General features: G+C 30.1%; 2 protein-coding genes and 1 long non-coding RNA gene across 4 annotated transcripts; 1 reads left to right on the top strand and 2 right to left on the bottom strand.

Moving 5' to 3' along the window:
• LOC105200959 (ciliogenesis-associated TTC17-interacting protein) lies at positions 1-2801 on the top strand. Its single transcript, XM_011168761.3, has 4 exons — positions 1-177; positions 1349-1441; positions 2371-2461; positions 2554-2801. The coding sequence occupies exons 1-4, from the start codon at positions 112-114 to the stop codon at positions 2658-2660; spliced, it is 357 nt and encodes a 118-aa protein (XP_011167063.1). The 5' UTR covers positions 1-111; the 3' UTR covers positions 2661-2801.
• LOC105200960 (vacuolar protein sorting-associated protein 41 homolog) lies at positions 168-25599 on the bottom strand. 2 transcript variants are annotated; one of them, XM_039456359.1, is made up of 14 exons: positions 25579-25599; positions 25143-25280; positions 23447-23726; positions 22562-22760; positions 22175-22329; positions 17318-17558; positions 15806-16070; positions 14483-14974; positions 12070-12406; positions 8789-9025; positions 6572-6616; positions 6402-6475; positions 6262-6320; positions 168-1878 (listed from the first exon to the last, which is right to left on the bottom strand). In XM_039456359.1, exons 1-13 carry the CDS (start codon positions 25597-25599, stop codon positions 6267-6269), a joined length of 2538 nt encoding a protein of 845 aa, XP_039312293.1. In that variant the 3' UTR covers positions 168-1878; positions 6262-6266. The 2 variants fall into 2 exon arrangements, with proteins under 2 accessions (XP_039312293.1, XP_011167068.1); XM_011168766.3 differs by lacking the exon at positions 168-1878 and having other exon boundaries at positions 6105-6320.
• Positions 19385-22168, bottom strand: LOC120359308. The gene is made up of 2 exons (XR_005576112.1): positions 21640-22168; positions 19385-19900 (listed from the first exon to the last, which is right to left on the bottom strand). It is a non-coding gene; the product is annotated as an uncharacterized LOC120359308 (long non-coding RNA).
• Positions 25600-27523: the final 1924 nt, after the last annotated feature.

Below are 27523 nucleotides of genomic sequence, written 5' to 3'. Positions count from 1 at the left end.
ATACTCAGGTTTCTAGATAAAGATTGCCATAGAAATCTAATGATTAATGTCTAAATTCTAAATCAATTAAATATTCTTAAAATTTTAGAAGGAAACATTAACTTCGTGCAAATGAGTAATGAAGGAAAAAACTCCTTGAGTTTCAACTTAATAAATACATTCTTGGATTCTGCATTGGTAAATTTATTCATTAATCAATATTGTACATGGAAAAAAATAAATAATTTGCTCTTCCGATATAAAAAATTATCATTTGTCTAATTGTAAAACATATAAGAACATAACATAATTGAATGAAAAATAATGATGTTATCTAATTATTGATATCAATATTGCGTTCTTATTTTATATATATTTTATTTATACAAATAATAATTTTTTTAACATTATGTAAAAATAATATCGATTATTATGTTGCTTTTCACCTAATTGATAACATCTTTACAGATACATAACAAAATAAAAAGTTAATAGAATTTTTTTTTATAAACGTATATTACACTAAATTGCATTAGAAGAAACTTAAAAATATACTCCGGTAAACATTTTTCTCATAACATTTCAATAATATTTTTAAGAATTTTTCATATGTTAAATTTATGAAAATTCTAAATTTTCTTAAAATTATAGAATGAGAAATTTTAGAATGTATTAAAATTCGCATACATGAAAACATCTAGAAAAGATGCAAATTTTTGAATACTTTTTCGTATTTACTCTGAAATAAATTCTTTTTCTGTTGTAATAGAATCGAATAAATATCACGCGGTATCGTTTATAAATGCGGCAAAGTTCTATTTCTTGTTAATTAAAAAACCACGCAGGATATAGTAAAAAGTGCAACATTATTATTTATCAATTACATATTAATGAAATGATAGTGATTCGAAGATAAGCTCAACAATTGAAAAAAAGACAATAAAGTGTTTTGATAATATAATATATTAAATAGTATATACTAGTACAAATACTTGTGTCTAATAGTTTATTAGTGTAAATATCGTTAAGTATATTAAAAATTATGATATGAAAACAATCTGAAAAATATTCAGATTTTTTCGAATTATATTGTTTTTATTTTTCAAAAAAAATGCATTATACGTTAAATAGAAAAAGAGAAAAAAATAAAATTATTGAAATAATAAATAATATTAATGCAGATATGTACTATATTACAAAATGTAAAACTATATAGCATTCATCAGAAAGCATACACTATCAAACACAAGATTTACAAAGAAAATAGACTTATACAAGAAGTCAATGTTTATCATCACAAGGATAAATACTTGTGTACAATTCGATAGAAGCACCATATATAATTGTACATAAAAGTTTGTTAATGCAGAATGAAACGAATGAAAACATGAACGCCCAAATTCCATTAAAGAAATGGTGGATGCAAGATACTGAAATGCTCTCTAAATATTTGGATATGAAAGTAATCTATGTTTATTTGAATTCGTAATTAATTTTTTTTGTATTTTTGATTAACGAAAATAGTTATACCAATCGAAATGGTTTATCTTTGTGTCAAAATTATATGGTGGGCGTAAAAAAAATATATAATATAAAAATAATCTAAATTTTTGCCAAAATTATATGGTAGGAATAAAAAACTATATATTTTTTACCCCCATCATATGGCGGGCATATAATTTTGGCATAAATTTAAAGCTTTTATCGACAGCATTGCAAAATAGATGTGCTATGTAGCACAAATTTCAAAAATGGATATACTGGTGGTAATAATGTACGCGGATTTTGACGGTCTCATGAAATAAGTCGAGATGGCCTCTCAGATTTCTCTCTGACAAGGGTGTACTCTTGCGCAGCATAATGGTGGCCAACCTACAGAGTTTCTTGACTGCGTCATCACTGTCGACAATTTAATATTAAAAGTGCATATCTTGAGATGTACATTAATTTTTGTGACTTTTTATATTTTTGTGTAATCTTTATTGTTTAATGTCTTTTGCATCAATGATATTAAACAGAGAGGTGTAATGGGCATTATTGTTGGCATTATTTACAAGTTTTGAAAGTATCGATATTCCAAATAAGAACAGAAAAGTCAAAATAATATTAATATTCATAAACAATCATAGATGTGTTCACAAAGACAGACTTAATTATAATAATCTGTATTTTTCTGAATTTTTTCATTATTTTGAAAACAGGTCTAATATTATAGATCTTAATTACTATTTTTCAATCATATTCTAATTAATATTTTTTTCATAAACGTATATGTATATAATTATTCAAATATAGTGTCTATATTTTATATATAACTATAAAATATAGACAAATTTTATATATAAAATCTTTTTTACAAATAAATTTTTATACAAGTTCTTCTTTTAACAGTCTTGTAACATAGCTGAGTATACGGATTATTTGGCGGATTATCCTGAGGTAAAACAACTAATTGCGGATTATGTCCAGACTCTTCTTGTTGGTAATAAATTCTGGCTTTGCACTTTATTCTTCTATTCTAATCTATTTCAATAAATAATATTTAATTTTTCATTATAATTCAATTTTCATCAGTAAAACCTGTCAACGTCATAGATTTCACAATACAACACTTCAAAGCATTTGCTCGAAAATCGAAATCCTGGGATACGATCGATATATTAGCAAAACAATTTGATTGACAAAAATCAGCATCGAGAGATTAATTTAATCTTGTTTGTAATGCATTTACGAATCTATGTAAAATGCAAAATTTATAAGTTGTATAATAAATTATTATTTGGATAACATAAATAAAATTCCTAAACAGATACACCAACCCAGATAGCAATGTTTGTATTGTTGCTAGCATATTTTGCTTGTATCATATATAATGTACATGCCAGCAGATTTGCAGCAACTGAGTCCGCATTTGTTGACAAATTATCATTACTATGTGACACATAACTTTTTATAGCAACTTGCCAGCGATTTGTCGGCAACTTCGAAATCGTCATGAAAATTCGTACTGTTGCCGTTATATTGCTATAATAACTACAGGGTTCATACAATGCTGCTAATATTGCCAATAACATAAGGTAATTTTGATGTAGCTATCTTGCCGTAGAACTGCTGACAATATGTTTATATATTGTTGTCTGCGTGTTACTTGAATTTGAAATCGTTAAAGATAAATATCAGGCAAGTCGCAAGCAATCACAGATTTGAGCGATTTTGCTGAGATCCGATTAGCTATTTGGGACATACTAATATAGCATAAATGCACATATCACAGTTATTGCGGGCTAGCTACCTTTACCCTGGTAAAAATTTCTTTAATAATTTTTATGCGAATTGCAACATTTTTCAGAAATACTCAGAAAATCTATCTCATCTTCTCTCAGAATTGTTCCTACATGCGAATTCCGAAATATTCTGAAATTTCTCATCCCATACCTGTTTAAAAATACTTTTAACATTTTTAAATTTTATAACATTTCATCAAAAATTGTAGAACAAAAAATCTTAAGAACCGTAAGATATTTCAATAACGTATAAAAAAAATCTGAGAAAAGATGTAAACTTTCCAAGTATTTCATTAAAAATGTTCCAATTCGTATAAAAAATCTGAAAAAGTTATAAAATTATACAAAAATTCTGAAAAATTATATGGAAAATTCAGAGAAAAATTTTCATCAGGGTACTCCTATTTTTTCTGACTTTTGCGATGTAAATCCCAATGCGACATAAATAAATGCAACTTTACTCTACTTTTTATTCAGTTATACACATTTTTAGTCATACAAAATTACTCAATAGCGTAGCATTTTCGATAGTAGCTACTCGCAATATGGCTATTATCAAGATTTGTACATCGAAATATTTTATCGATAAATCGATTAAGACCTGCGTTCAGGTAGGAAATTCAAGAAAGATTTTAAAAAAGCAAAAATTTTGCAAATTTAAACAAATCTACGGAGATGCAAATTTTTTGCTATTCAGATTAACATAAAGTTGAAAATTAAAGAAACCCTTTAAAATGATTTACGAAGTAAAAAATAATATTTTCAGTGCTTTATTGCACTATAAAAAAATTTTATTTACAAACTTTTGATTTAAAAAAATTTTTCTTAAATTTCCTACTTCATTTCTTAGTGTAAAAGAATCTTCGAGAAAAATTAACTTAGATAATCAAAAGGTTTTACCCTTTAAAATAAATCCAGGATAATCGTTTTACAATTTTTTTTTTCACGAAATTCAAATATTGACTTCAGCAAAAATTGAGTGAGCATTCAACAGCAAAATTAAAGGATCACCTACAGTTACTCTCCAAAAAAGAATGTAACATCGACAAAAATGATAAATCATAATAAAATTTTTCAAAAATTATTTCATTCGGTGAAACATGTTACAAACTTTGCAAGTTTATTTGACGTGAATTAAAAATCGCACACAACTGCAGTTTACAGCGTTCGAAAGCGTGAATCTTTATCTTTAATTTGTGTATTTGTTGAATATTGTACAATTTTTATTGACCGAATTATTCAACATTGAACCAAAGAAGCCATTGTTACTATTTCTAGAAATCAGAATGGGTAATGTTTTAATTTTGCTGTCGAGTGTTAATAATTATATACAGAGTGATTATTAATGGTTGTACCCACTTTTTACCATAGGAGCAAATAAATATTAGATATGCAGTGTTTGCTGTTATCTATATAAAATTATCTAGATAATTATCTAGATAAAGAAATGGCGCTATCTTTATCTAGATGATCAAAATATAAATTATCTTAATCTTATCTTAAATTTAAAAAAGTGTTATCTTTATCAAATTATCTAAGATGACATGTAGTGGAATTAATATTCTAAAACTGTAACTCTCTCTCAAGATAAATCATTGTCTAGTAGTAGTGGAAACGATGATTTTTTTTCGTAAAATGGACAAAAAAATTGTCATTTGTAACTCGGCAAATCCAGTGATTAGTAGCAGCATTGAAGTACTTTCATATTTAGAATCTAAATCCAAAGAATTAGAATCTCTTTCATTGTACCCACATGTCAAATTTTTTAAAAATATAATACATCATTGCCATCATCGGCAGCAGTAGAGCGCCTCTTCAGTTGCAAACAGCAGATATTTGTACCTCGTAGAAATCGATTATCGGACAAATTATTTGAAAAACTATTATTTTTAAGAAATAATGATTTATAATTTCCTTTTCATTTATTATTTTAACCAATATATGTTCAATGTTCAACCAATAAATAAAAGTTTTATAAAAATTTTTCTGTATCCTATGTCCTTCCTTAACAGTTAAATTATCTTAAAATTATCTAGATAAAACAATATATAAATTTCTTTTATCTAGATAAATTAAATTTAAATCATCTTTATCTTATCTAAGATAATTTTAAATGTAATTTATCTTATCTTTATCTAGATAATTTTAAGTTATCTAAGCGCAACACTGTAGATATGTAATTTATAATATATTATATTAGAAATTACATATGCGTCGGTAAATCATGTTCCTATGATAAAAAGTGAATACAACCATTAATAATCAACCTGTATAAAAAATTTTTCCCGGAAAAAACCAAAACAATATAACTTAGATTTGCAAAAAGCCATAGAAGATGTAAAAAATAAGAAATTATCTCTTAGAAAAACTGCTACAGTGTACTCTGTGTTTAAATCAATGCTATTTGTCCGTCTTATGTGATTAGTTCGCGATTGCTCCATGTGGCGTTCGTGATTAGCCCACAGTAGTTGGAGTAATCACGAACAAAAGAGTTTTTTAAAATAAAAATTAATTTTATTGTTCAATTTTATCAAAATTGCTTATAATAATTAATAAATAAATACTTTATGTATATAAATACATGTAAATAAAACAGGAACTTGTATTTTACTCACAGGGGAGTTCGCGACAAGTGCGCTACCGATTTTAATAAAATTTTGTAGGTCTGTAGTATTCGCCTTTACTGTAGTAAAACCGTTCGTTGCCAAAATTAGGCATTTTTGAGAAAATGACGATTAAATGTTTCCAGCATCTATAGTACCTTATTCGGCTCAAGAAATTTTATAGCAAAGTGTACATTATTACATACACATTCATACAACAGTTTCTAATTAAAATCAGTTTTATAAGTAATTTCAATCAATTTATTATATAAAAAATTTATTTATACATTACGGCAACATAACCTTGACTACGCCAAGATACTTGGTTGAAACATAATTTAGACCATTTAAAGCTTTGGTTATTGCACATATCGCACAATAAAGTAAGACTTTACCTTTATCATTTTCTACCAGGTGTCATCTCTTTTTGCGAATTGCATATCACACAATTTTCCTGAAAAACAAATAGTACAATAGTAATCGATCAATAAAAAAACGAAATAAATTGGAAGTATAGAAGAAAAATGATACATACAACCAAATTAAAATTGGGTAGACAATCTTCATGAAAACAATGCTTACAATAAAATACAACCATATTCCGCGGCTCTAGAGAAAAAAAAATTTTAAGATAAATTACAATTATATAATTATAAAAAGTTTCATCACGCACACACAATGAAAATTACTTATTTAAATAGCTACCTCTTACAATTATCTTCCTATGACAAGCTCCACACATTTGATCATCTGTAAAAAAAATTATGTGATAATTTTGCATTATATGATATATTGTAGCTTATTAATCTCCATTACCTTTATTATTTATTAAATAGGAAATCTATTAAAATATTTAATATAATACATATATTTAACCATTAAATACATTTTAGGGAGTGTAAGACTCCCTATAAAACGAACGCTTGCTGTGAGATAGAATAAGATAGGAGGTTCGGATCAGGGAAGAGAAAAGGTTTGAAATCTCGCCTTTCAGTCGATATAATTGACCAACTTTAGAGAATACGTTCCGTTTCATATGATGTGCGTGATGTATCACTGCTTAATATTCAATAATATTAAATAAAGATAAATAATGCATTATGGGCATTATGCGTAAAATGGAACACACGCTCGATCAACTAGAATTTAAACGGCACGGTAGTAAAATTTTGTAAGGATGGGACGCACATTGTATGTGAGTGTAACTTTTTTGCGAATAATCTTATATAAAAATTTCCCGGACAAGATCTGTTTGAATAGGTCCGTTTGCGTATGTTATTTGCATATACACTCTCTAAAGTTAGAATACTATTATAATGCTGTGGAAAAGGGGCCTTCTGAGCGGGGGTTACGCGAAGCGAACGAGTTTTCGTCCAATTGGAAGACGTGCGTTACTTTTCGCAGAGAGTTACGTTATATTGTCGATCTTATTATTCTGTTTTATCCAAATTCTCTTTATTTACAAATGACATGTATCGAAACTTTACGTATTACTTCCCGCTTATAGCGTTACAACTTCAATATGATCGCGTCGACTACTCAGGAAACTTAAGATTTAATGATGAATAAAAGCTAGATTTCTAGAGAGGAAGAGAATAGGAACGCGCATCGGAATATATTTGGATAGCCAAGCTGTTTTAAAAGCGCTCGAGGCTCCAATTTATACCTCGCGGTTGATCTGGAATTGCAGATATGCACTAGAGATTGACGAGGGATAAGAAAGCCATTCTGCCCTGGGTCCCCGATCATTCGGGAATCGAGGGCAATGAAAATGTTGATCGGCTCACTAGAGCCGCACTAAGGATGGAGGTCCCTTTCTGCCTTGGCAGGGAGAGGATCCGAGCCTAGTTGCGGAACGAGCATGTCGATTTTTAGAGGAACGAGATAAGGACTAAATGTCAACAGGCTGGAGCTTTGCTGGGGAAAGCGTTTAGTGAGGACCTGGCCAGGGACATTAGATCTTCGAACAGAAGGAATGCCAAGCTAGTAGTGCAAATACTGATTGGTCATGGGGCCCTTAATCATCACCTGCATGAGTCGATCTGACACGACCGAGTGCAGGGGAGGAAGAAGAATGTAAGGAGGAAAAGAAGACGAGTTTCCATATATTTTGCGACTTCCCGGCCTATGCTGGGCTGAGGCTGAAGTTGCTAAGTTCGGTTTTTCCCGAGCCAGGGCAGATAAGCGAGCTATCGATGAAGGACCTGAATCTCTTTTGAAGAGAATTAGGGTATAAATATATTGTTAAATAAAATTTTCAGAGAATTATAAACTTTATTTAAAAAAAGGCATTTCTTCTCATCTTACCCCACGGGTAGATTAAGATGCGGTATCCACGTAGGCAAAATGAGATGAGACACTTTAAAATACAAAATAGAAAATGTCTTCTATCGAGTAGCAATTTTTATAATATTGTTTCGTACTTTGTAATAATTAATGTCTTTTGCGACATAACTTAAGATGTTACATTAGGTACGTTCCAAATTTGAACATCAAACGTATAATGCATTTGTTCTTGTTTAATACTTGATAAACAATAAGAATAAATTATGCTCTATGCGTTTAATGCGCAACTCGAAATAAATCCATAATGTCAAATGTCTCATCGTCAGTTTAACCTGTTCAACTCACAAAAGATAATCCTTTCATTATTGGACATGCAGTATATATTTTTATGTACGTAAGTATTCATTTAAAAAAGTGAATAAGTTTATGTATTTTAAAAGTAACTCGCTAAAGTTAAAAATTAATTCATTTAAAATTAACTAAGCTAATTTAAAAATTATTAATTTAGCTTAACTTTTTAACTTCATAATTTAACTTTTATCTTTTTAATTAGTTACTACCAATCACTTACCAAGTCTGCAAATATCTGTAAATAATTTTTTATTTCAAAATTAAAGATTTAATAAAATTGCATACCGTCGATAAATATGCCCTTTTGATGACAACGAACAAGTCGCTCGTGAAGATTAAAATAATCGTTGGACAGTATTTTCTTGCAACCTTCTTGCACAGACACCTGCAAATTGTAGTCGCACATCATTTTAACCAATGCTTTCTTCAAGCCTGGAATTTCCAAAGTAGGTTCTATTCTTTGCACCATAAGTCTAGGGTCAACGTAAGTGCCGATCTTTTGGAGAAGAAATGTTATAGCCGCTGTAATGTACAAAAACTATTACTTAAATAGAAAATTGATTTCTATTCTATTGATTTAAACCTTAACATCAACTCATTCAGCACAAAAATTTGCAACAATATTGCTCATTGTAGTACAATGTTGTAGAACCATTCCAAAGATCTTTTTGATAATATTATTTGAACATTGATTCAGCAACATTTCAAAAATATTGTGAATAATAATGTCCCATATAATATATTATTAATGTATAATACATTATATAATAATAATAATAATACGTATAATATTGTATGTATTATTATATAAACATATGTATTATTGTACAAATTTGTGTTAGTTATTACATAAAATTTGTACTATAATACGTGTTAAGGCTTCTAACTCCTTAGGCGAGAACTCCGCGTAGAGATACTCTAACTCCGCGTTGATGGTGGCGACATAATATCGCGGAACAAATTATAACTAACAAACGTGACATGTTGACGATTTTGTCTTGCACGTTATTTCATTATTATGTGTTTCAATGTGAAAATGTAACTTGTCTCGTATTTATCAAATTCGTAAAAATGGGCCGCAAGTACAGTAGTTTCTTTGAATTTATTACATAAAAGCATGTTTTTCAGTCTTTTCAACAATTGTCTGTATGTTTTCTTGTCTGAATAGGCTTCACTTTATGTACTTCTTACGACTATTTACTAATTGTTAGGAGGAAAAAGGATAATCAAAGCTTTTCACAAGTGTTTTAAAGCGATCTTATTATTCTGATTTATCCAAATTCTCTTTATTTATAAATATTATAAATCAAACTTTACGTGTTATTTCTCGCTTGTGATATCATGACTTCAATATGACCGCGCGAGGAGTCAAAAGCCTTAATTCCTTATTATCTGCGCAATTGCAAATTTATATATTCATATAATTGTTTTTTCAATTTTTTATATTTTTGTACATGTTCTACGGATTCAAGACCTAAAAAATATAATTTTTAAAGCGCCTTAGAATTTATATTAAAATTTAAAACTTTGTAGTATAAATATAAAATTGAATTGTATTTTAGTTCCAACATTTTTTTAATTGCAGAAACTGTTTTACTACCAAACATTTTAAAAGATAGTTCTCCGCATGACTAATCACGGTAGGTACAATCGTGCTTAAATAAAAGATTTTTGTAAAATTATTTAAAAGCTTGATCCAGCAAATGTGCATACGTATACGAATATTTATACATAATCTTAGTAGAGACCCTCTAATAAGAGTCGCGATATGAGGGGACCACTTTTGATTAACCCGATGTATTTGATCGAATACCTATATTCGTGTCCCTTCTAAATGTTGGCTGCTTTCATTTTAAAGAACACAGTCGATTAGAGACCCTCTAATAAGAGTCGCGACATGACTCCGACTTTTGTAGGAAGGGTAGTAGTATGGTCGAAAAAAATGGAAAGCAAAGTGTGTCGCTTTGTGTTAAAAGTGTCAACTGTGTTCTTTAAAATGAAAGCAGCCAACATTTAGAAGGAACACGAATATAAGTATTCGATCAAATACGTCGGACCAATCAAAAGTGGTCCTCGTGTCGCGACTTTTATTAGAGGGTCCCTACAGTCGACACTTTTAACACAAAGCGACACACTTCGCTTTCCATTTTTTTTTCCGATCATTCTACTACCCTTTCTACAAAAGTCGGAGTCGTGTCGTGATTCTTATTAGAGGATCTCTAAATCTTAGCAGTTTATTTTCATAATGTGTTTAAAATAGTACTTCCACAATATTATTAAAATCATATTGTATATCTATATTTTAATCAAAATATATACTCTGGAGTTTCCAGACTCTAATAAAATTATTAAAACTCATTATTAATAATAAATAAAAATAGGTTATGACCGCCTTTAAAAAAGTTAGTCTCCTCAATAATTCATAGCAACAAGAATAATCAATTGTCGCTAGGCTGTGTGACAATGGTTGCGTTCAGCAGAAAAAGCAGTTTTGCAGCTGTTGTAAGATTCTTTAATATGATTGGTTTCTGCTCTTAGTTCCTGTCGGACCTAAATGTACAAACTAATAATATTAAAAAATCTTACAAAAAATGCAAAGCTGCTTTTTATGCTAAAGGCAGCCAATAGTTTGTAAAATTAATAAAGAATTTCCACCAGTGTGTCATCCGTGAAAGTTTTTTACAATTAAGCAAATCTCGTTCATTTTATTTTAAATTGATCATTTATATTTAAAACAATTACGTTTTTATTTTTATTTATTTTTTCTTAAATATATGCTCCTAATGTAGCAACGTTATAATAAAAATATGTTTTGTAGCATCACCTGTTATTGGATTTATTAAATTTAAAATTGCATTATTTTTCGATCGTAGCTGGATCTTAGTGCTTTTATGTATTCGTGTAATTTTATATATTTTCTCAGACTCAACCAAACTGCCGTTACTTTTGGTCATATAACACAGTTATAATCGAATAAGAGTTAGTAATATCACTTTTATTATATTAAAATTAATTTAATAACACTTGATGTTCACTAGCATCTATATTAACCCATTCCCCCCTGAAAAAACTGTAAAGAATTTATTGCAAAAAATATCATCTCAGCCAGGGTTCGAACCTGGGATCTCCGGTACGGGTGTCTTGCTACTTTTATTATTTTTGTTATTAAAAATTTATCCCACATTCTAATAAAATAAAAGTTATCAAAATTGAGTTTGAAAGTAAATGAGACTTTAACAATAAAATTTTTGATTCTCTTGTGTAAAAATTAATTTACACATATATAATTCCTGAAAGTTATATGTGCTAATTAATATAATAGTACTTAAAATATTATCAGAAACATTAATACACATTATTTTGTAATATTGCTGTGATATTGCATTACGATATCTCTAAAAGCAGACATTTTATCATTGATACAATATTACAGTAATGCTGTAGCAACATTTTGCAACGTTTTTACAATATTGTAATCTTGCAATAAAATACGATATTACCGCAATGTTTCTGCGCTGCATAAGAAACACTAGGACAATCTAAGGAAAACATAGCTCAATTCATACCAGGTTTATCAAGTGAATAATTAACTAGATCATTCCACAACTCTTCGTCGTCATGTTCCTGGCAAAATGCAATTGCACTTTCCATATCGTTAAGCTCTCTTGTCATGAGCGCCAAGGCTTCTGAAGTATTTCCGATTCTGCCCAACAGATACACCATTTCTGGATAAAATCGACGCTGGCTACAAATATCCAAAGCCTGTTGTATTGGATAATTATCGGAGCGACGTAAAAGCGGCAGTAATTTATCCCTCGAATAATCAGCATACAATCGTACCAGAAGACCATGGTACTTTCCCTTCGAATCCTTTGTGTCTCTCTTATCTAATGCGTCTAGATACTAAAATAGCAATTAAATTATATAATTAAGATCAATATAATCAATTTTTATATTTAAGACCGTCTTAAATCCTATTTTAAGATAGGATTTAATCATTCAATCACAGTGTCGTATTAGCATCCTAAATCATTATTTAAAACGGTCTTAAAATAAGATTCGATTATAAATACTTTATTTGAAACTACAATCTTAGCCTTCAGCTGACACACTATATTGAATTCGATATTTTGCCACACATAGGTGTATGTCATTCAAGCATTTTCAATTGCGTACATCTCAATACATACATACATAATGCATAAAATTTGAACAATTTTTTGTTAATCAATACGTCAGAAAAAAAGAAAAGGCTAAAAAGACTAAATAGATGCAAAAATCGAAAAGTTGAATATATTCGAAATATTCAGAAAAGAAGAAGCGAACAATTTATGAATGCCAAGCATTTTTATAAACAGCCCGAGTGTACGACATCCAGTATGTCAATTGAGGGTTAAAATCATTCAGCTAAATTCGGTTCTTTCGTAGCACAACATTGTTTGTATGACATCAGAGGCAAAAAATAACATGCAATAAACTGATTGCCACACACAACTTAACTTTTTAGATTTCTCCTAAAAATATAATAACTTCATAATCCTAAAACTTATAAAATACGTATCAAATTGAAACGTTTCTCCAATATATTACAAATGTACAAATGTAGAATATTTCCTAAAATAATAGTATCTTTCACGGCAATTTTTGACAGCTAAGAAATGTACAATTATTTGAGAATTATTTTAATATTTCTGTGACATATCGAACAGATGTTTCAATCAACCATATGTTTTACAGATTTCAAGATTATAAAATCATTATATTTTTAAAGGAAGAAATAAAATTGTACATAGTAATTAATTTATTGTATATCATTTCTCACTTCTGGCGTCATACAATAATACAGCGCCACAAGAGAACTGGGCTTTAATTAAATTTATAATCAATAAAATAAATCAATTAAAATAAATTATTACATGCAATTATGATTAATTCAATCGACATAATAGTCGATAGAAGTGACAATGTTCTATTATGTCAGATTTAAAAAAAAATAAGGTTAAAACTATAAAATAATTCGTTTTTTATCTTGTTACAAAATTCATAATTAATGAATCCAATATCTTCGAAACTTTGGAAAGAACTCAAATTAAAACTTGCACGCATACACTTTATTTTAAAATAAAAATAATAATGTTGATTAATGCAAAATAATGCACAAAAAGTTTTTGGAAATTAACTAGAATCAGAGTAAATGTTTCTTTAGATTTTGACGTACTAAATTCAAGTCTGTAAGTGTTCTATTACATCAGATTTTTGAAAAAAATAAGGTTAAAACAAAAAGGCTAAAAAAAAAAACATGTTTAAGGCTCCTAAGCAATGGCCACGATTGCATTAAAATTGTGACGTCATAAGAGAAATCATACGTAAAAGTTTCTTGCTATTTGTAAATAAAGGAAATTTGAATCAAACAAAATAATGAGATCGCTTAAAACATTTGTAAAAATAGGTCTAAACTCTTCTTTTCTCCCTAACAATGAGTAAATAATTGTAAAAGTACGTGAAGTGAAGCCTATTCAGAAAAACACACAGACAGCTGTGAAAAGAGTGAAACGAGTGAAAAATATGCTATTGCGTATAAAATTCAAAGATAACTTTACTTGCGGCTCATTTTTACGAATTTTAAATATGAGACAAGTCACATTTTTACAATAAAGCACATAATAACAAAATGATATGCAAAACACATCAACACATCACTTTTCACGCCTATTAGTTTTAATTTTTCTCGCAATATTATGTCGCCACTGTTGACGCGGAATTCTTGGTCAACTACTTAGGAGCCTGAAGCAAAAACTTAATCAGTTAATTATATAAAATTGTGTGACAATTTCATTAATTGATTATATTAACCTGATCATATTTTTATTTTTTTTAATTTATTGTTTTAGTTAACAAATAAATTAATCAATTAATACGCACTGCTCGTAAATGTTACGCATATCTCTTATAGGATAAAAATGTGACAATTCATATTACCAAATATAAATAACGATGATTATGTTGCAACTTTTGTACAACCACGTCAGACGGCAATCTGTCCTTCTCCAAAAAAAATTGTATGGCACGTTCCGTGTCCAGATCCATTAAACCTTCGATCATGTCATATACTGAATTATACAACTGGTACTTTTGGATTAATTGGAAGACATCCTTGTGACGCAGCTTCAAATACATAGCGAGTGCTTTATCATATTTTCCATCGTGGATGTATAGAATGGCTAATGCTTCCAATAACACGTTCTGTCGTTGATTGTGAACGAGCAAATGCTCCAATACGCCATTAACTACCGCCGCTACTGTGTACAAATTTGGAGACCATTCCTTGACCAATTGCAAGAAACCGTCGGGATCCATTTTCAAATATTCATACAGCACCATTTCATAAATTAGCGGATCGAGGATAACGTCACCCCGAGGAAGATAAGACGAGATTGAACGCAATTGATGCACTCTGGCAAATTTGTAAACCTATTTTGGCAAAAAAAGAATAATTTTACATTGCGTTAAAGCAAAAAAAATTTAATAACACAAAATTAAATACAAATAAAGTATTTCTTACAAAAATTAAACAAATCCATTGGAAAAAAAAAACTGAATTGACATCAAATCATCCTCTATCGGTAATCACAAAAATATTTTTATTAAAAACAATTTGTAAAATTTTGTAAATAAAAAATAAAAAAATTATTGCTTTATATACTTTGAATATTTCCTTTTTAGTTTATCTTCATCATTACCCTATCTGAAAAAGTATATTGCACCGATACTCGATTTCTCGAAGTTTATTGTTGTCGCTTTTCCGATGTACCGATATTGGTTCTCATTCAGCGCTTACTTCGTGAACGGTTGTCATTGCGGAGATCGCGTATTTTGATTATGTATATTGAGAGATTAATAGTATAACATTAAATTTGTAATTTGTATAAAAAATTATATAATATTAAAAGCTTTGTAGCGCGCGCCTGTTTTATCTAGTTATTATAAAAAAGTAAAATATATGAAACATTATCAGATATATAGATAATGTAAAATTTCCACAAAAAGCAAACAAATTCAGAGGGTTCTCTTTTTTTTCTTTTAAATGAGTTCTCAAAATATTAATCAAAATCTACTTTGTTGTCATACGTATTACATGTCCAAAAAAATATTACGATATTTACACAATAAAAGATAGAATTAAAGATAAAAAATTTTATTTGTTTTATTTTCTTAAAAATTTAACTTTTTCGACTTGTGGTTTTTGTAGAAAACGCTTCAATTGCAGTTATTTACAAAATAAATATTTATAATATCTCTCACCTCTTCTTCCCACAATTTTTTATCCCTTTCTAAAACTTTAAGGCAAAGTTTTCCAGCCTCATCGTACTTTTCGCATGCTAACAAGTGATCCAAGTAAATACGCCCCACGTCTAGTACAGTATGCCTCTTGCAATCTTTGGCATTATTTGTTGTTACAGCTTCCAAAGCTTGCTCAAACTTTCCGTGGCTCAATAGCCACTCGATTCTGTCATCTGTATCATACAAACTGGCCACTACAATATCCTTTGGACTTACAATAAAAAATCTGTAAATAATTTTCCTATATGAGCAGCAGAAAGCATCTTTTTGATACAAAAGAGTAATTAAAGAACCTCGCACACATTTCTATATAAAATTGGATTCTAGTAAAATCAGTTGGTTTTTTTAATATGTTGTAGCTTATGACCTGCTAAACAAAACATGTAAAACTTAGAGCAAAAAAAAACAAACTATTTTCGTGTTTGATTTACCTACAGTCAACGACATCTTACCATAAGATACTCAATAACTTCGAAACGGCTGATCCAAGGTGGATAAAATTATAGTGTTTTAAAAACGTCTCGACAAAGACTATGTAAAATATATAAAAGAAAAAGTTGGAGGTTTACATACGATTATACAAAGTGTCCCATTTTAACTTTGACATCGAAATATCTTGAAATGTACAAAAGATATGAAAAAATGTTTCAAACAAAAGTTGTAAGATTAGAAAAGGGACATGAGAGGGTACCATTGATTTGACCTTGAGTGGCGTCGCCCAGGTCAGGTCAAAGTTACATCGATTTTTTTTTAATGGAACACCTTATTTTTGATTTCAGAATCTAATAATTAGTGTCAAGAGCTTTCCAAAACACTATACGTAAATTACTTTTCATAAGGTACTTTCCGAGTTATAAGGCTTGAAAATTACAATACTATCGCTTTATCCAATATTTGCCACGCGGAGATTTCCAAATTTACACCTCTTTTGTATTCAGAGACAAATTGGAGATTGATACAGCCAATAAAAATCACTGACCAATCTTGCCTTAGCTGGCCGGATCATCAACCGATCTTGCTTTCATTGGCTGGATCATTTTCTAATCTGTCTCTGAATACAAAAAAAGTATAAACTTGAAAACCTCCGCGTGGCAAATATTGGGTAATGCAATAGTATTGTAATGTTCACGCAATTAAAATTACAGTTATTTTAAGTTTCTAACAGACTTTATTTGATAAATTCATTTAATAAATCCAATCATGTTCAAGAATCACTTTTTTCCTTTTCACACAAATCACCTTCTCCATCCGACAAACTGATGCGCGAGCGAAAAATATGCACGTTGTTGTAACATGTATATTTAAATTTATTAAACTATTTTTGTTTTAATCCTAAATATCGTAACAAACTTATTTATAATTTGTAACGTATTAATAATATTCTATAGAAAAATGATTATTCGGAAAAATTAATTTTTAACATAATTAAAAATTACACTAAACTTTGTTTTAATTATTTATTTTATTATTTACCTATTTTCCTCTTTTAAACAATCCAAATGGTAATCATTGCAGCTATATTCCTTGTAACCACGTAAGGTAAGCGAGTTTGCACATACTACTGAGAAATCCTGATATTTTGGTTCAACCACATGTAAAGTTGGACGTTGATTCTTTCCATCTTCATCTGGCTCTTTTAGGCATCCTAATAATACTAGTTGATTCCTCAATGGCGCTATACCGGATATATAAAAATCTACTTGGAATGTCGATACTGAAAAGTAAAATGCAATTATTTGAATAATTCTAAACATGTATTGTTATCAAAGCCGGTTCAAAAATTTCAACGCTAAAAACAAAAAACACAAATGCGTCCATTGATAAAAAAATATCTTTCATAAAATATAAAATATAAAAGAAATAATATTAATTAGAATAATATTCAATATACCTATTAAATTTAACAAGAACATATTTCATGAATACAAATGTATGTTACATAGAGACCCTTTAATAAGAATCGCAATACGAAGGGACCATTTTTGATTGGTCCAACGTATTTGATCGACCAATATTCGTGTTCCTTCTAAATGTTGGCTGCTTTCATTTTATAAAACACAGTCAACACTTTTAACACAAAGTGACACACTTCGCTTTCCATTTTTTTCGACCATACTATTATCCTTCCTACAAAAGTCGGAGTCGTGTCGCGATTCTTATTAGAGGGTCTCTAATGTTACATATAGAGTTAGACATTATTTAAATTTTTATTTAGCTCATTATTAAATAAAATTTTATTGATTATTTACTATTTTATACATCCAATTTCTAAAACTTTTATATGGGGCATATGTCACGAATCGATAAACTATAATTTTTTAATCTACTTCCGTTTTTCGTATTAAATTATAGTTAGTGAAGTATGTTTTTGTCACTACTTTAAGGTTTCTGAGTATTCGCCGCGGCCATATTAAAGTCGTGACGTCAGAAGCGAGAAATTGCGTGAAATAACATATAATTTTGTCAAACATGTCATTTGTAAATAAAACCAATTTCGATAAAACAGACTAAGCAGATGACTTTAAAGCACTTCTAAATATCGGTCACGACTATCCTTTTTCTGCCTAACAGTCGGTAAATAGTCGTATAAAGCATGTAAAGTGAAGCTATTGAAGCAGAAAAACACACGGTCACAATTTTGTCAAACATGCCATTTGTAAATAAAGCCAATTTGGATAAAACAGACTTATCAGATGGCTTTAAAACACTTCTAAATATCGGTCACGACTATTCTTTTTCCGCCTAACAGTCAGTAAATAGTCGTAAAAAGCACATAAAGTGACGCCTATTCAGACAGGAAAACACACGGATAGTTATTGAAAAAAGTGAAAAATGTACTTTTATGTACTTTTATGTATAAAATTCAAAGAAACTTTACGCGCGGTCCATTTTTACGAATTTGGTAAATACGAGATAATTTAAGTCATATTTTCACAATAAAACACATAATAACAAAATGACATGCACGACATCTCATTGTCAATGTATCACGTTTCACGTGTATTAGTTCTAATTTTGTCCGCGACGGAATGTCGCTACTGTCAACGCGAAGTTCTCGGCCGAGAAGTCAGGAGCCTTAATTGTGGAGAAGGATTTTGAGATCTGTTAAGCCAATTAAGAGATAAAAGTGTCTAAAAATAAGCATGTATAGAAATCAGTCCAACATCGCCTTAAGGCTCCTGAGTAGTCGGCCGAGAATTCCACAGTGGTATTGCGGAAAAAATTAGAACTAATAGACGTGAAACATGATATATTGACGAAGAAATTTTATTTTGCATATCATTTCGTTATTATGCGTTTCATTGTGAAAATGTCTCGTATTTACCACATTCGTAAAAATGGGCCACAAGTTATCTTTAAATTTTATACGTAAAAGCATATTTTTCAATGCTTTCAACAGCTATCCATGTTTTCCTGCCCGAATAGGTTTCACTTCACATGCTTTTTGCAACTATAATTGTAAATATATTTACTGACTATTAAGGAAAAAAAGAATAGTTGAGGCTCATTTTTATAAATATTTTAAAATAATCTTATTACTTTGTATTATTCAAATTCTCTTTATTTACAAATGGCACTTAAAAAATTTTCAAACGTGATTTCTCGTTTATGATATTACAATTTCAATATGACTGCAGCGATTACTCAGGTGCCTTACACATAGTGTTAAGCAAGTAACCGTTTTCTAGTATCAATACAAAAACCAATGTTCTTATAAATTATTCCTATTTTATGGTAAAGAGAGTGATTAAATAAATATGAAAGTGTACGGCCTGAATGTTTTTTTATGTGATCAATCTATAAGAATGTTATTCTGAATTAAGTGAAGACCTAAAAAACCAAAACATCAGTTTTCTTCTCGGTTCGCATTTCTTTCTTTATTCCGGTTTGTTGTAATTTATGCATCTACCCAGCAATACACTCCTGGTACATGAAGAGAAATATTTACTACTACAAATTTTCCTTTGGTTGCAATCACGTTGCTATAATAAAGATGCTAATCCCTTCGTATACCGCAACCTAAAGGCAACACGAAGAAAACTGTTTCCCAGGCAACTGAAAAGCAATAGCGTATAGAACTTTTTAATAAGGTACTTAAGCCGAATAAGCTCAATACTAAATAAGGCCCACTTTTAAATTTATCATTTAAAAATTTATGTTTAAAATATATGCTGTATGTCATAGGAAGTAGATAAAGAGGGACTAAGGAATTAATACCGGTAGCAACACGTTTATTCAGTGCAACAAAAGCTTGTAACAAAGGGGGGGGGGAAATCAGCCGTTTTTATAAAAATATGTTGTAAATTTAATAAGTATACATTATTTTATAATTTATTACAACATATTATAATATTATTTAACTTTCTAACTGTAGAAAAAACAAATACAATATATATATATATATATATATATATATATATATATCAATTTTTTAGAATAAGTATACTTTTTTATAATGTACTTTTTTATGTTTCTTATAATGTATTATTAAATTAGGCTCACTTATACGTTTATTGTTATAGCCATTGCCATTTGTTTATTATGTAAGTATGTGGCTTGCAACAGAGAATAATGATTTTCAATGACGCTAACTTTCCATAAGCTAAAATTGCACTAAAATAGCCAGAATTTCTTAAAGTTAAAATATTAATTATACACAGAATTAAAAATAATTGTGATGTTTTACAGTAAAATAGATCTTAAAGGATTTCGTATTTGTGATTAATAATCATTTTAACAGTGAGTTCAAAAATATGTTTAATTCCTTTGTTATTTTTAATTTATTCTGAATTCGGGTCTTATTAGAAACACAAGAATTTAATAAGGCCCAATGTCAGAGTTTAAAAAAATTTCTTTTTTGTTTATTTAAAAATGTTTTATATAAATGATAATTTTATTTTGGCAAGTGATTGAAATAAACATTTATTCTCATTTAGTTCATTTCAATATCATTGTAAATAAAATTTATAAAAAATAAAATAAGTTAGGTGGGCCTTATTCGGCTCGAGTATCTTATAAAATTTCCAGTAACTCGTTATAAAGTCGCATACGCGGCATGCGTGCTGGCAATATCTTAAGCAGAATTCGATATCGAAAGCCGCTTTTCTCAAAAAAGATGATAACTTAGCAACGCATTTTTATTAAATTGATAGTAACATGTGGGAAACTTGCTGAGTATTTATTAATTTTATATACAGTACCGGCCAAAATTATATCACCTTTCAATTTTTGGAGCCTAACTTTTATCGAAATGTATCGAAATGCACTAAAAATTTTATAGTAAACACTTGATGAAAGATATATCTTGTATATAAAGTGTAATGAGTTTTGACAACATATACTGTAATCTTCGAACTTTTTATTAATTTTTTTATAGTTGCACTTTTGTGCTTTTTTATTTTTGTGTCACAATCATTGATTTTACCATCATAACCTAGTTTTAGCAGTTAAATTTAATATTTCACATTATTTATGCTTGTTACGACTGAAAATTAATTATGATTAAAATTTTACATATTTTGGAAATTTCAAATAAAAATAATTTTTCACACGTTGCTGTTTTCATTATTTAATAAAAAGTTATTATTTTCGTAAGTTATACTTATTAAAATATATTATGATTTAATAAAGATTCGTACCTTTTAAAATAAGTTATACTCAAAAATAATCAAAAGGTGATATAATTTTGGCCGGTACTGTATATATATCCTATTTTACATTTTATTACTGGACGTTATATATATGTTTAATTGCACTTGTCATGCTGAAGAATGACAAGTTAGTTAAAAACGTACATGCATGTTTCATATTTTCATAATATTGTTGCACCCGTGACCTCGTAAATTTCTGTCATCCCAGTATTGAACAGCTGATTGAAGAAATCGATATCGAATAAGAGAGTGTCGCTCGTTGATGACGTTATTTTCGCGGATCTCTTGTGATGTTCGGACGCTTGAGATTATCTGTCCCTGTATTTTCCTGTTCTAATTCTAATAAAACTTGTATTCTCTACTTCAACGACGAAAGTTCTTTTGGTGCTTCAATAAGTGCTCATGTGCGCGCGGCGAGTTACGCGAACCGGAAATGCGCCGCGAGTGCAACAATATAATAAAAGTCGTGCCATCATTATTGTTTTGTTCTAACTTATTTTCTATGTTCGTTGATTGATCATACTTATTTTGTTAATATCAAAAACTGCATCATCTCTCTGATAGAAAACGTTTTCTAGTTTATATTTAAAAAATTTTATTTTTAGTTTTTGTTTAAGAAATATCTCAAACAAAATGATATAGCGGTATTGACGACCTTCCTCTATAATTTTTTAATTACCTGGATCCACTACAAATTCGGGCAAATCTCGATTGACCATTTCTTGCATGGTGCGTTTTCTAATATGACAGATGCGCACAATATCTACCCACCCGATCAACAGCGTTTTATCGTCCGACCACTGTAAATTGCATCGATAGTGTTCTGGTGATGCCCTGCATCAAATAATGTACGTAAAATATATAAAATATAGATAAAAAAATTTCAGTTCAGAGTAAATTATAATAGTTTAAAATTTAAATAGTTTAGAACAATTCCTTTACAAGCGATAAGTAGTATCTGAAAAAATTCCATTCACTGTGAACTGTGAATAATTTATAATTCTCTTAGCTTCAAAACCTTATCCAGTAAGTACAATGTTGTACGCAAATTTCTATCGACACTTACTCTGTGGTACAAGACCACTTGATGAGTCCCAATGAACATCTAGCATCAAGATCATAGACTCTTACACCGGTGTCAGAAGCCCACGCGACAAAACGACTCGTCCACGCGACAGATCTGACTCCTCCCTCTGCTTCACAGAGAACCGTTGGCTTCATTCTAGCCAAAAAAGTCTTCTCGTAAAGCACCAGCTTGTCATCACCTATAGACCGCAAATACGTACTAATTAAAAAACTAAAATTAATGTTTAAAAAATTAATTCTATTATAAGCTCTAGTAAAAGGTTATATCGCACTGCCACGAGAAAGATGATACAAGTCAAAATTTTAAAGTTTTATTTTATGTGCAGATTTCAATTTAAATACAACCTTCAATCAGAAAATGATACGAGAGGGTCCCAGTTGCGCACAGACCCGATTGGACACCATCAATTATAGCGGCCAATGCATAGAATGTTTCCGTTAGTTGGATTAGATTAGATTACATGATTGGTGGTGTCCAATCTGTGTCGGGTCTGTGCGCAACTAGGACCCTCCCATCCTTTTAGACATCTAACGTAACACTATAATTACATTACTTCTACATTATTTGTAACAAGTAATTTTTAATTAGCATTAACCAATTTAAAACTTATGTTTAATGCTGTAAATAATTATAATTAATTTTAAAATACGTAATTTTTTCTTTTTTTTGAATATTCTAGACTTGTGTCACTTTTTTTAAAGAGTATTTATGCTATTAAAATTTAAAACATCAAATAACCTGTAATAAATCATGAAAGAGTTAACGAGCAAACTAGATCAAAATGCCAGTTATAACAATGATTTAATAGACATAAATATAAATATCAAATGTTTCGACCGTACAATATCATCCTCAGTAACGTACCTGTGATAAATCTTCTACCGCTGCCACTCTTATAATTTGGGTCAATCGCTATACTCTTGACTAGTCTGCCCATGCTCATATTGTGATTATTCTCTGTGCTATACAGTCCATAAATGAAAACCTTTCCATCATCGCTGCAAGAGGCGATAAAATCCCCATTGTAGTCTATTGATATCTGATTGACTGCTACTGTATGTGCCTGTAGCATCTTAGATTTTATGTTATTTCCTTGATGGTCTAGAAGGTGAATCATTCCCCAATGTGATCCTAGACAAAGAAACTGGATAAAAAAAAAAAAAAAATTAATAAAGAAAAAAATTTTTTATGTTCTTTATAATAAAATTTATTTAAAACACAAGAATAAAAAGCCTATGACCGTCACAGCGGTGCCAAATAATAATTCTTAATTTTTACAATTTTTAACTCAAACTGCGCACATATTCGTCGGATTTGAAACACAGTCTTGAAGCCAGAATAGTAATATTAATGCTTCTAAAAGAATTATTACAAACATATAATATTCTCCCTTCCCAAAAAACTGTAATTTATTGCAAAAAAATAACACCTCAGCCAAGGTTCAAACCTGCAAAGCTTTAAAACTATGACAAAACTATCAAAAAATGTTAAGAAATCATCTAGAGCTCATTAAGATGGTACTCTTATGGTACAGTACCAGCACACAGAATTACAAATTGTTCCAAAACATATAGAGGCCGGAACTCTTGACAAAACTTATAGAAAGCTTTAGAACAATCGCAAAATTATCGGAAAATGCTAAGAAGTCATCCAGAACTCTCAATAAGATGGTACTTTATTCTTATGGTACAGTGCCAGCGCATGGGTTTAATTATTAAATAAATGTTTAAAGCCACACACTGGATCTTTTGACAAAATCTATAAAAAGCTTTAGAACTATTGCAAAACTATTAAAAAATTTCAGGAAGTAAATCGGAACTCGCGTTAAAGTAGTACTTTATTTTTATGTCAACGTGTAGTTTTAAATATTATTAAAAAATAATTAAAATCAAAATTCTTAATAAAACCTATAAAAAGCTTTAGAATTATTGCAGAACTATCAAAAAATGCCAAGAAGTCGTTCAGAACTCTCAATAAGATGGTACTTTACTCCTGTGGTACAGTGCCAGTGCATGGGTTTAAAAATTATTTAAAAATATTTAAAGACCAGAACCATGTCTAAAATCTATCAGAAACTATAGAACTCTTCGAGAACTACAAGATTCCAGAGTGAAAATCAATTTTTTTCAAAATTAGTGATGCCACAGAAAGTTAACACCTTATTTTTCTAAAATGCTTTTTTATTTTTGCAGAACTATTGATATCAAAAACTATAAAAATATTGCGAGTGCAAATAGAACTTGTTTAAAAACTTATGGAAAATTGAGGTGCCACCTCACACACTTGAGAATCACTCTATGCTATATTAAATTTTCCTCACATTATATTCCAATATTGCCAAATTTCTTTCTTATTCTATTCTTTTATTCTTATCTTTCATTATTTGTTTCCTTGTCAATTCATTTTATATATCTTTTTTTCATAATTTCCTCAATTATTATCCTTTATTACATCTGAATCTTCATCTTACAATACTTTTATTTGTATCCATTTCTTAAAATCAAAACAATTTAATTAATTTTAAAATTACATTCTATGATCATTTCTAGCTAATTCTTACCTTTGGATGTACAGCAATGCAGCTAGCTGCATCATTTTGTAGGATATGTTCCAGATCATTGCGTATCCTCACATACTTTAATCTAGGTTCTATCTCATCCATTTCTGAAGAATCCGAATCTTCTTGATTCTGTTCATTCTATAATCATATATTCCAGAAACAATCAATTGCTCTACTTGGTTCTACATGTGAGTTCCAATTACTATTATTATTCGTTATATTAAGAAAAAAAGATAAGCAACAGCATTGGTTTGTAAATTCTAATTATTGAAAAATAAAAATATAATTTATGAACAAACAACATGAAAGTATATTATTTAGTTTTAAAAGATATACTAAAATGTAAAAATATAAAAGATGTAAGGTATAAAAGTATATAATACAATGATAAATATCATGTGAAGATTAAAGGAAGAAATTTACAATAACACTCTACCTTGCTCGATGTAGATTCCATTCCTGCTTTTCAATCTTCGTAAATTCAATACAATCAGTCAAATAGTTTTGTCAAAATTGTTTCAAAGTTAGAAGAATAAGCTGAGGTGAGGTTAAATTGAAAAATATAAAATTAGGGTAATTGTTAAGAATACCCACTGCACCTCCGATTTTGACGAAATTAGGCTCATTCGACGCGTTTTCACTCAAAATGAAAGAATCTGGCAAGAAAAAGTGTCGCTCTGGCCCGCGAATCGAGATATCAAGTGTTAAAGTTGGCGATTGCACAGGTTAAGATACCTGTCATCTCGGCGTTATGTAGCAAACTGAGCATGCGCTTTGGGCACGTTTGCATGCTCCATGGGCACACACATACAAAAAGTGCGCGAATTTGAAACATAAATACAGAGCAATATAAGTGATTCAGTGATAAATGAATAAATTAATTAAGTTATCGTGCGGAAAGTAAATGCTTAAAAGGGGGAGGGGCTTCGCCCCTCCCCCCGCCACCCTTTTTTTAACCCAACCCAACCTGAATCTTAGTTTTAAATAAAAAATTGTTTTGCATGAAAGTTGAAACTACCGATGTCTGTTTTACAGTGAAATTAACTTTTATCTTAATTTGCATGATACAAAGCACTTTCCACGTGAAGCGAGGTCCATCCCCATCCCACTTTCTCCACCCCCAGCGTACCCTCCCCCACAGATGTCTGCTTTGCAGCCAAATTAATTGTTATTTTAATTTACATGATATAGGGGGCTTTTTACGCGGAGCGAGGTCCACCCCCACCCCACCCTTCCATCCCTACCGCCCCCCGCGCGGGGGGTGCACTCGCCGCTGGCAATTGGACGTTTCGGTTTGCGCAATGACGGTGCCAACGGAAATGCCCAATTACCTGTAGCAAGTGCACTTTCAGTGCGCACTAGTTTTTCCAATGAAAAACGCTATGGCTCAATGCATACAGGACGCGTCAACGCGTTACGCGTGGCGAATAGCCAATCATTCTTTTGCTTTCTTATTTCTTGTCATAAAAACGAAAAAATGATTGGCTATTCGCCACGCGTAACGCGTTGACGCGTCCTGTGTGCATTGAGCCTATAACATTCCGTTTGTTTTCTGTTCGAACTCCCTGAATTATAGGGTGAAATGAGGCTTGTTTTCTATTCCTGCACTAAACTGCACTGGAACGTTCCATCCTGCTTTCACTAACTTTCAAATATATATCTATTTCATTTTAAGTGCACACTAATTCAGAAGTTCAGGAACAGAAAACAAACGGATGGGGTAGGTAGGTAGAAATGCCGTTTGTTTTCTGTTCCTGAACTCTCTAAATAAGTGTACACTTAAGAGGATGCTATAGAGACGGGAATTACCGACACATTACAGTGTTCATTAATTTTCGAATTGGCTCTACAGATCACAAAATCCTTTTACAGAATAAAAGTATGCACCAAAACAAAGTGCGGGCTGGTAAATTTTACGAGAAAATCTAACAAAAAGTTAAAAATTTATTTATTCTCGGCTCGTGGATCTGTCAACCGAGGTTAACTTTTGTCATTTACTAACGTTCTGTACCTCGTATGTATGAAATGAGACCAGGCCGCACTTTAGAAAATTCTAACGAACAACACTGACTGTGTGTCATTCCAGTCAAAAGCCTAACAAAAAAGTTTAACATATAAACAGCTGTACGTGTACAAATTTTGCTTAGCGCACGTAAACAATGGCAAGCAGACTAGTTACTGTAGTTGATAGGTTTTTTTGTAGATGGCGAAATAATCGAAAAACAAAGACAGATCTATGTGTTGGACACAGAGCGATAGCCTGGTCTCTCTCGAAAAATAATCTGCAATGCCGACGTCGAGGAAGTTCTTCGGTCACTATAGCATCCTCTTAAGCCTGCCGCAGACGATACGTTTTTTCTTATTGGATTTCTAATTGGATT

The sequence above is a fragment of the Solenopsis invicta genome, chromosome 13 (assembly GCF_016802725.1).
Source record: "Solenopsis invicta isolate M01_SB chromosome 13, UNIL_Sinv_3.0, whole genome shotgun sequence".
Taxonomy (NCBI): Eukaryota; Metazoa; Arthropoda; class Insecta; order Hymenoptera; family Formicidae; genus Solenopsis; species Solenopsis invicta.
The sequence above is the reverse complement of the archived record's forward strand: the minus strand, read 5'-3'. Positions and strand labels throughout refer to the sequence as shown.

Excerpts from the sequence above, each read along its gene's own strand:
- LOC105200959 (XM_011168761.3), top strand. The coding sequence starts at position 112 with ATGAGTAATGAAGGAAAAAACTCCTTGAGTTTCAACTTAATAAATACA. Across the intron at positions 1,442-2,370 it reads CTAAATATTTGGATATGAAA|TCTTGTAACATAGCTGAGTA; the intron begins GTAATCTATGTT and ends TTCTTTTAACAG. Across the intron at positions 2,462-2,553 it reads TGTCCAGACTCTTCTTGTTG|TAAAACCTGTCAACGTCATA; the intron begins GTAATAAATTCT and ends AATTTTCATCAG.
- LOC105200960 (XM_039456359.1), bottom strand. The coding sequence starts at position 25,599 with ATGGAATCTACATCGAGCAAG. Across the intron at positions 23,727-25,142 it reads GCATTGCTGTACATCCAAAG|TTTCTTTGTCTAGGATCACA; the intron begins GTAAGAATTAGC and ends TTTTTTATCCAG. Across the intron at positions 12,407-14,482 it reads ATCATCGTTATTTATATTTG|TATCTAGACGCATTAGATAA; the intron begins GTAATATGAATT and ends TTGCTATTTTAG.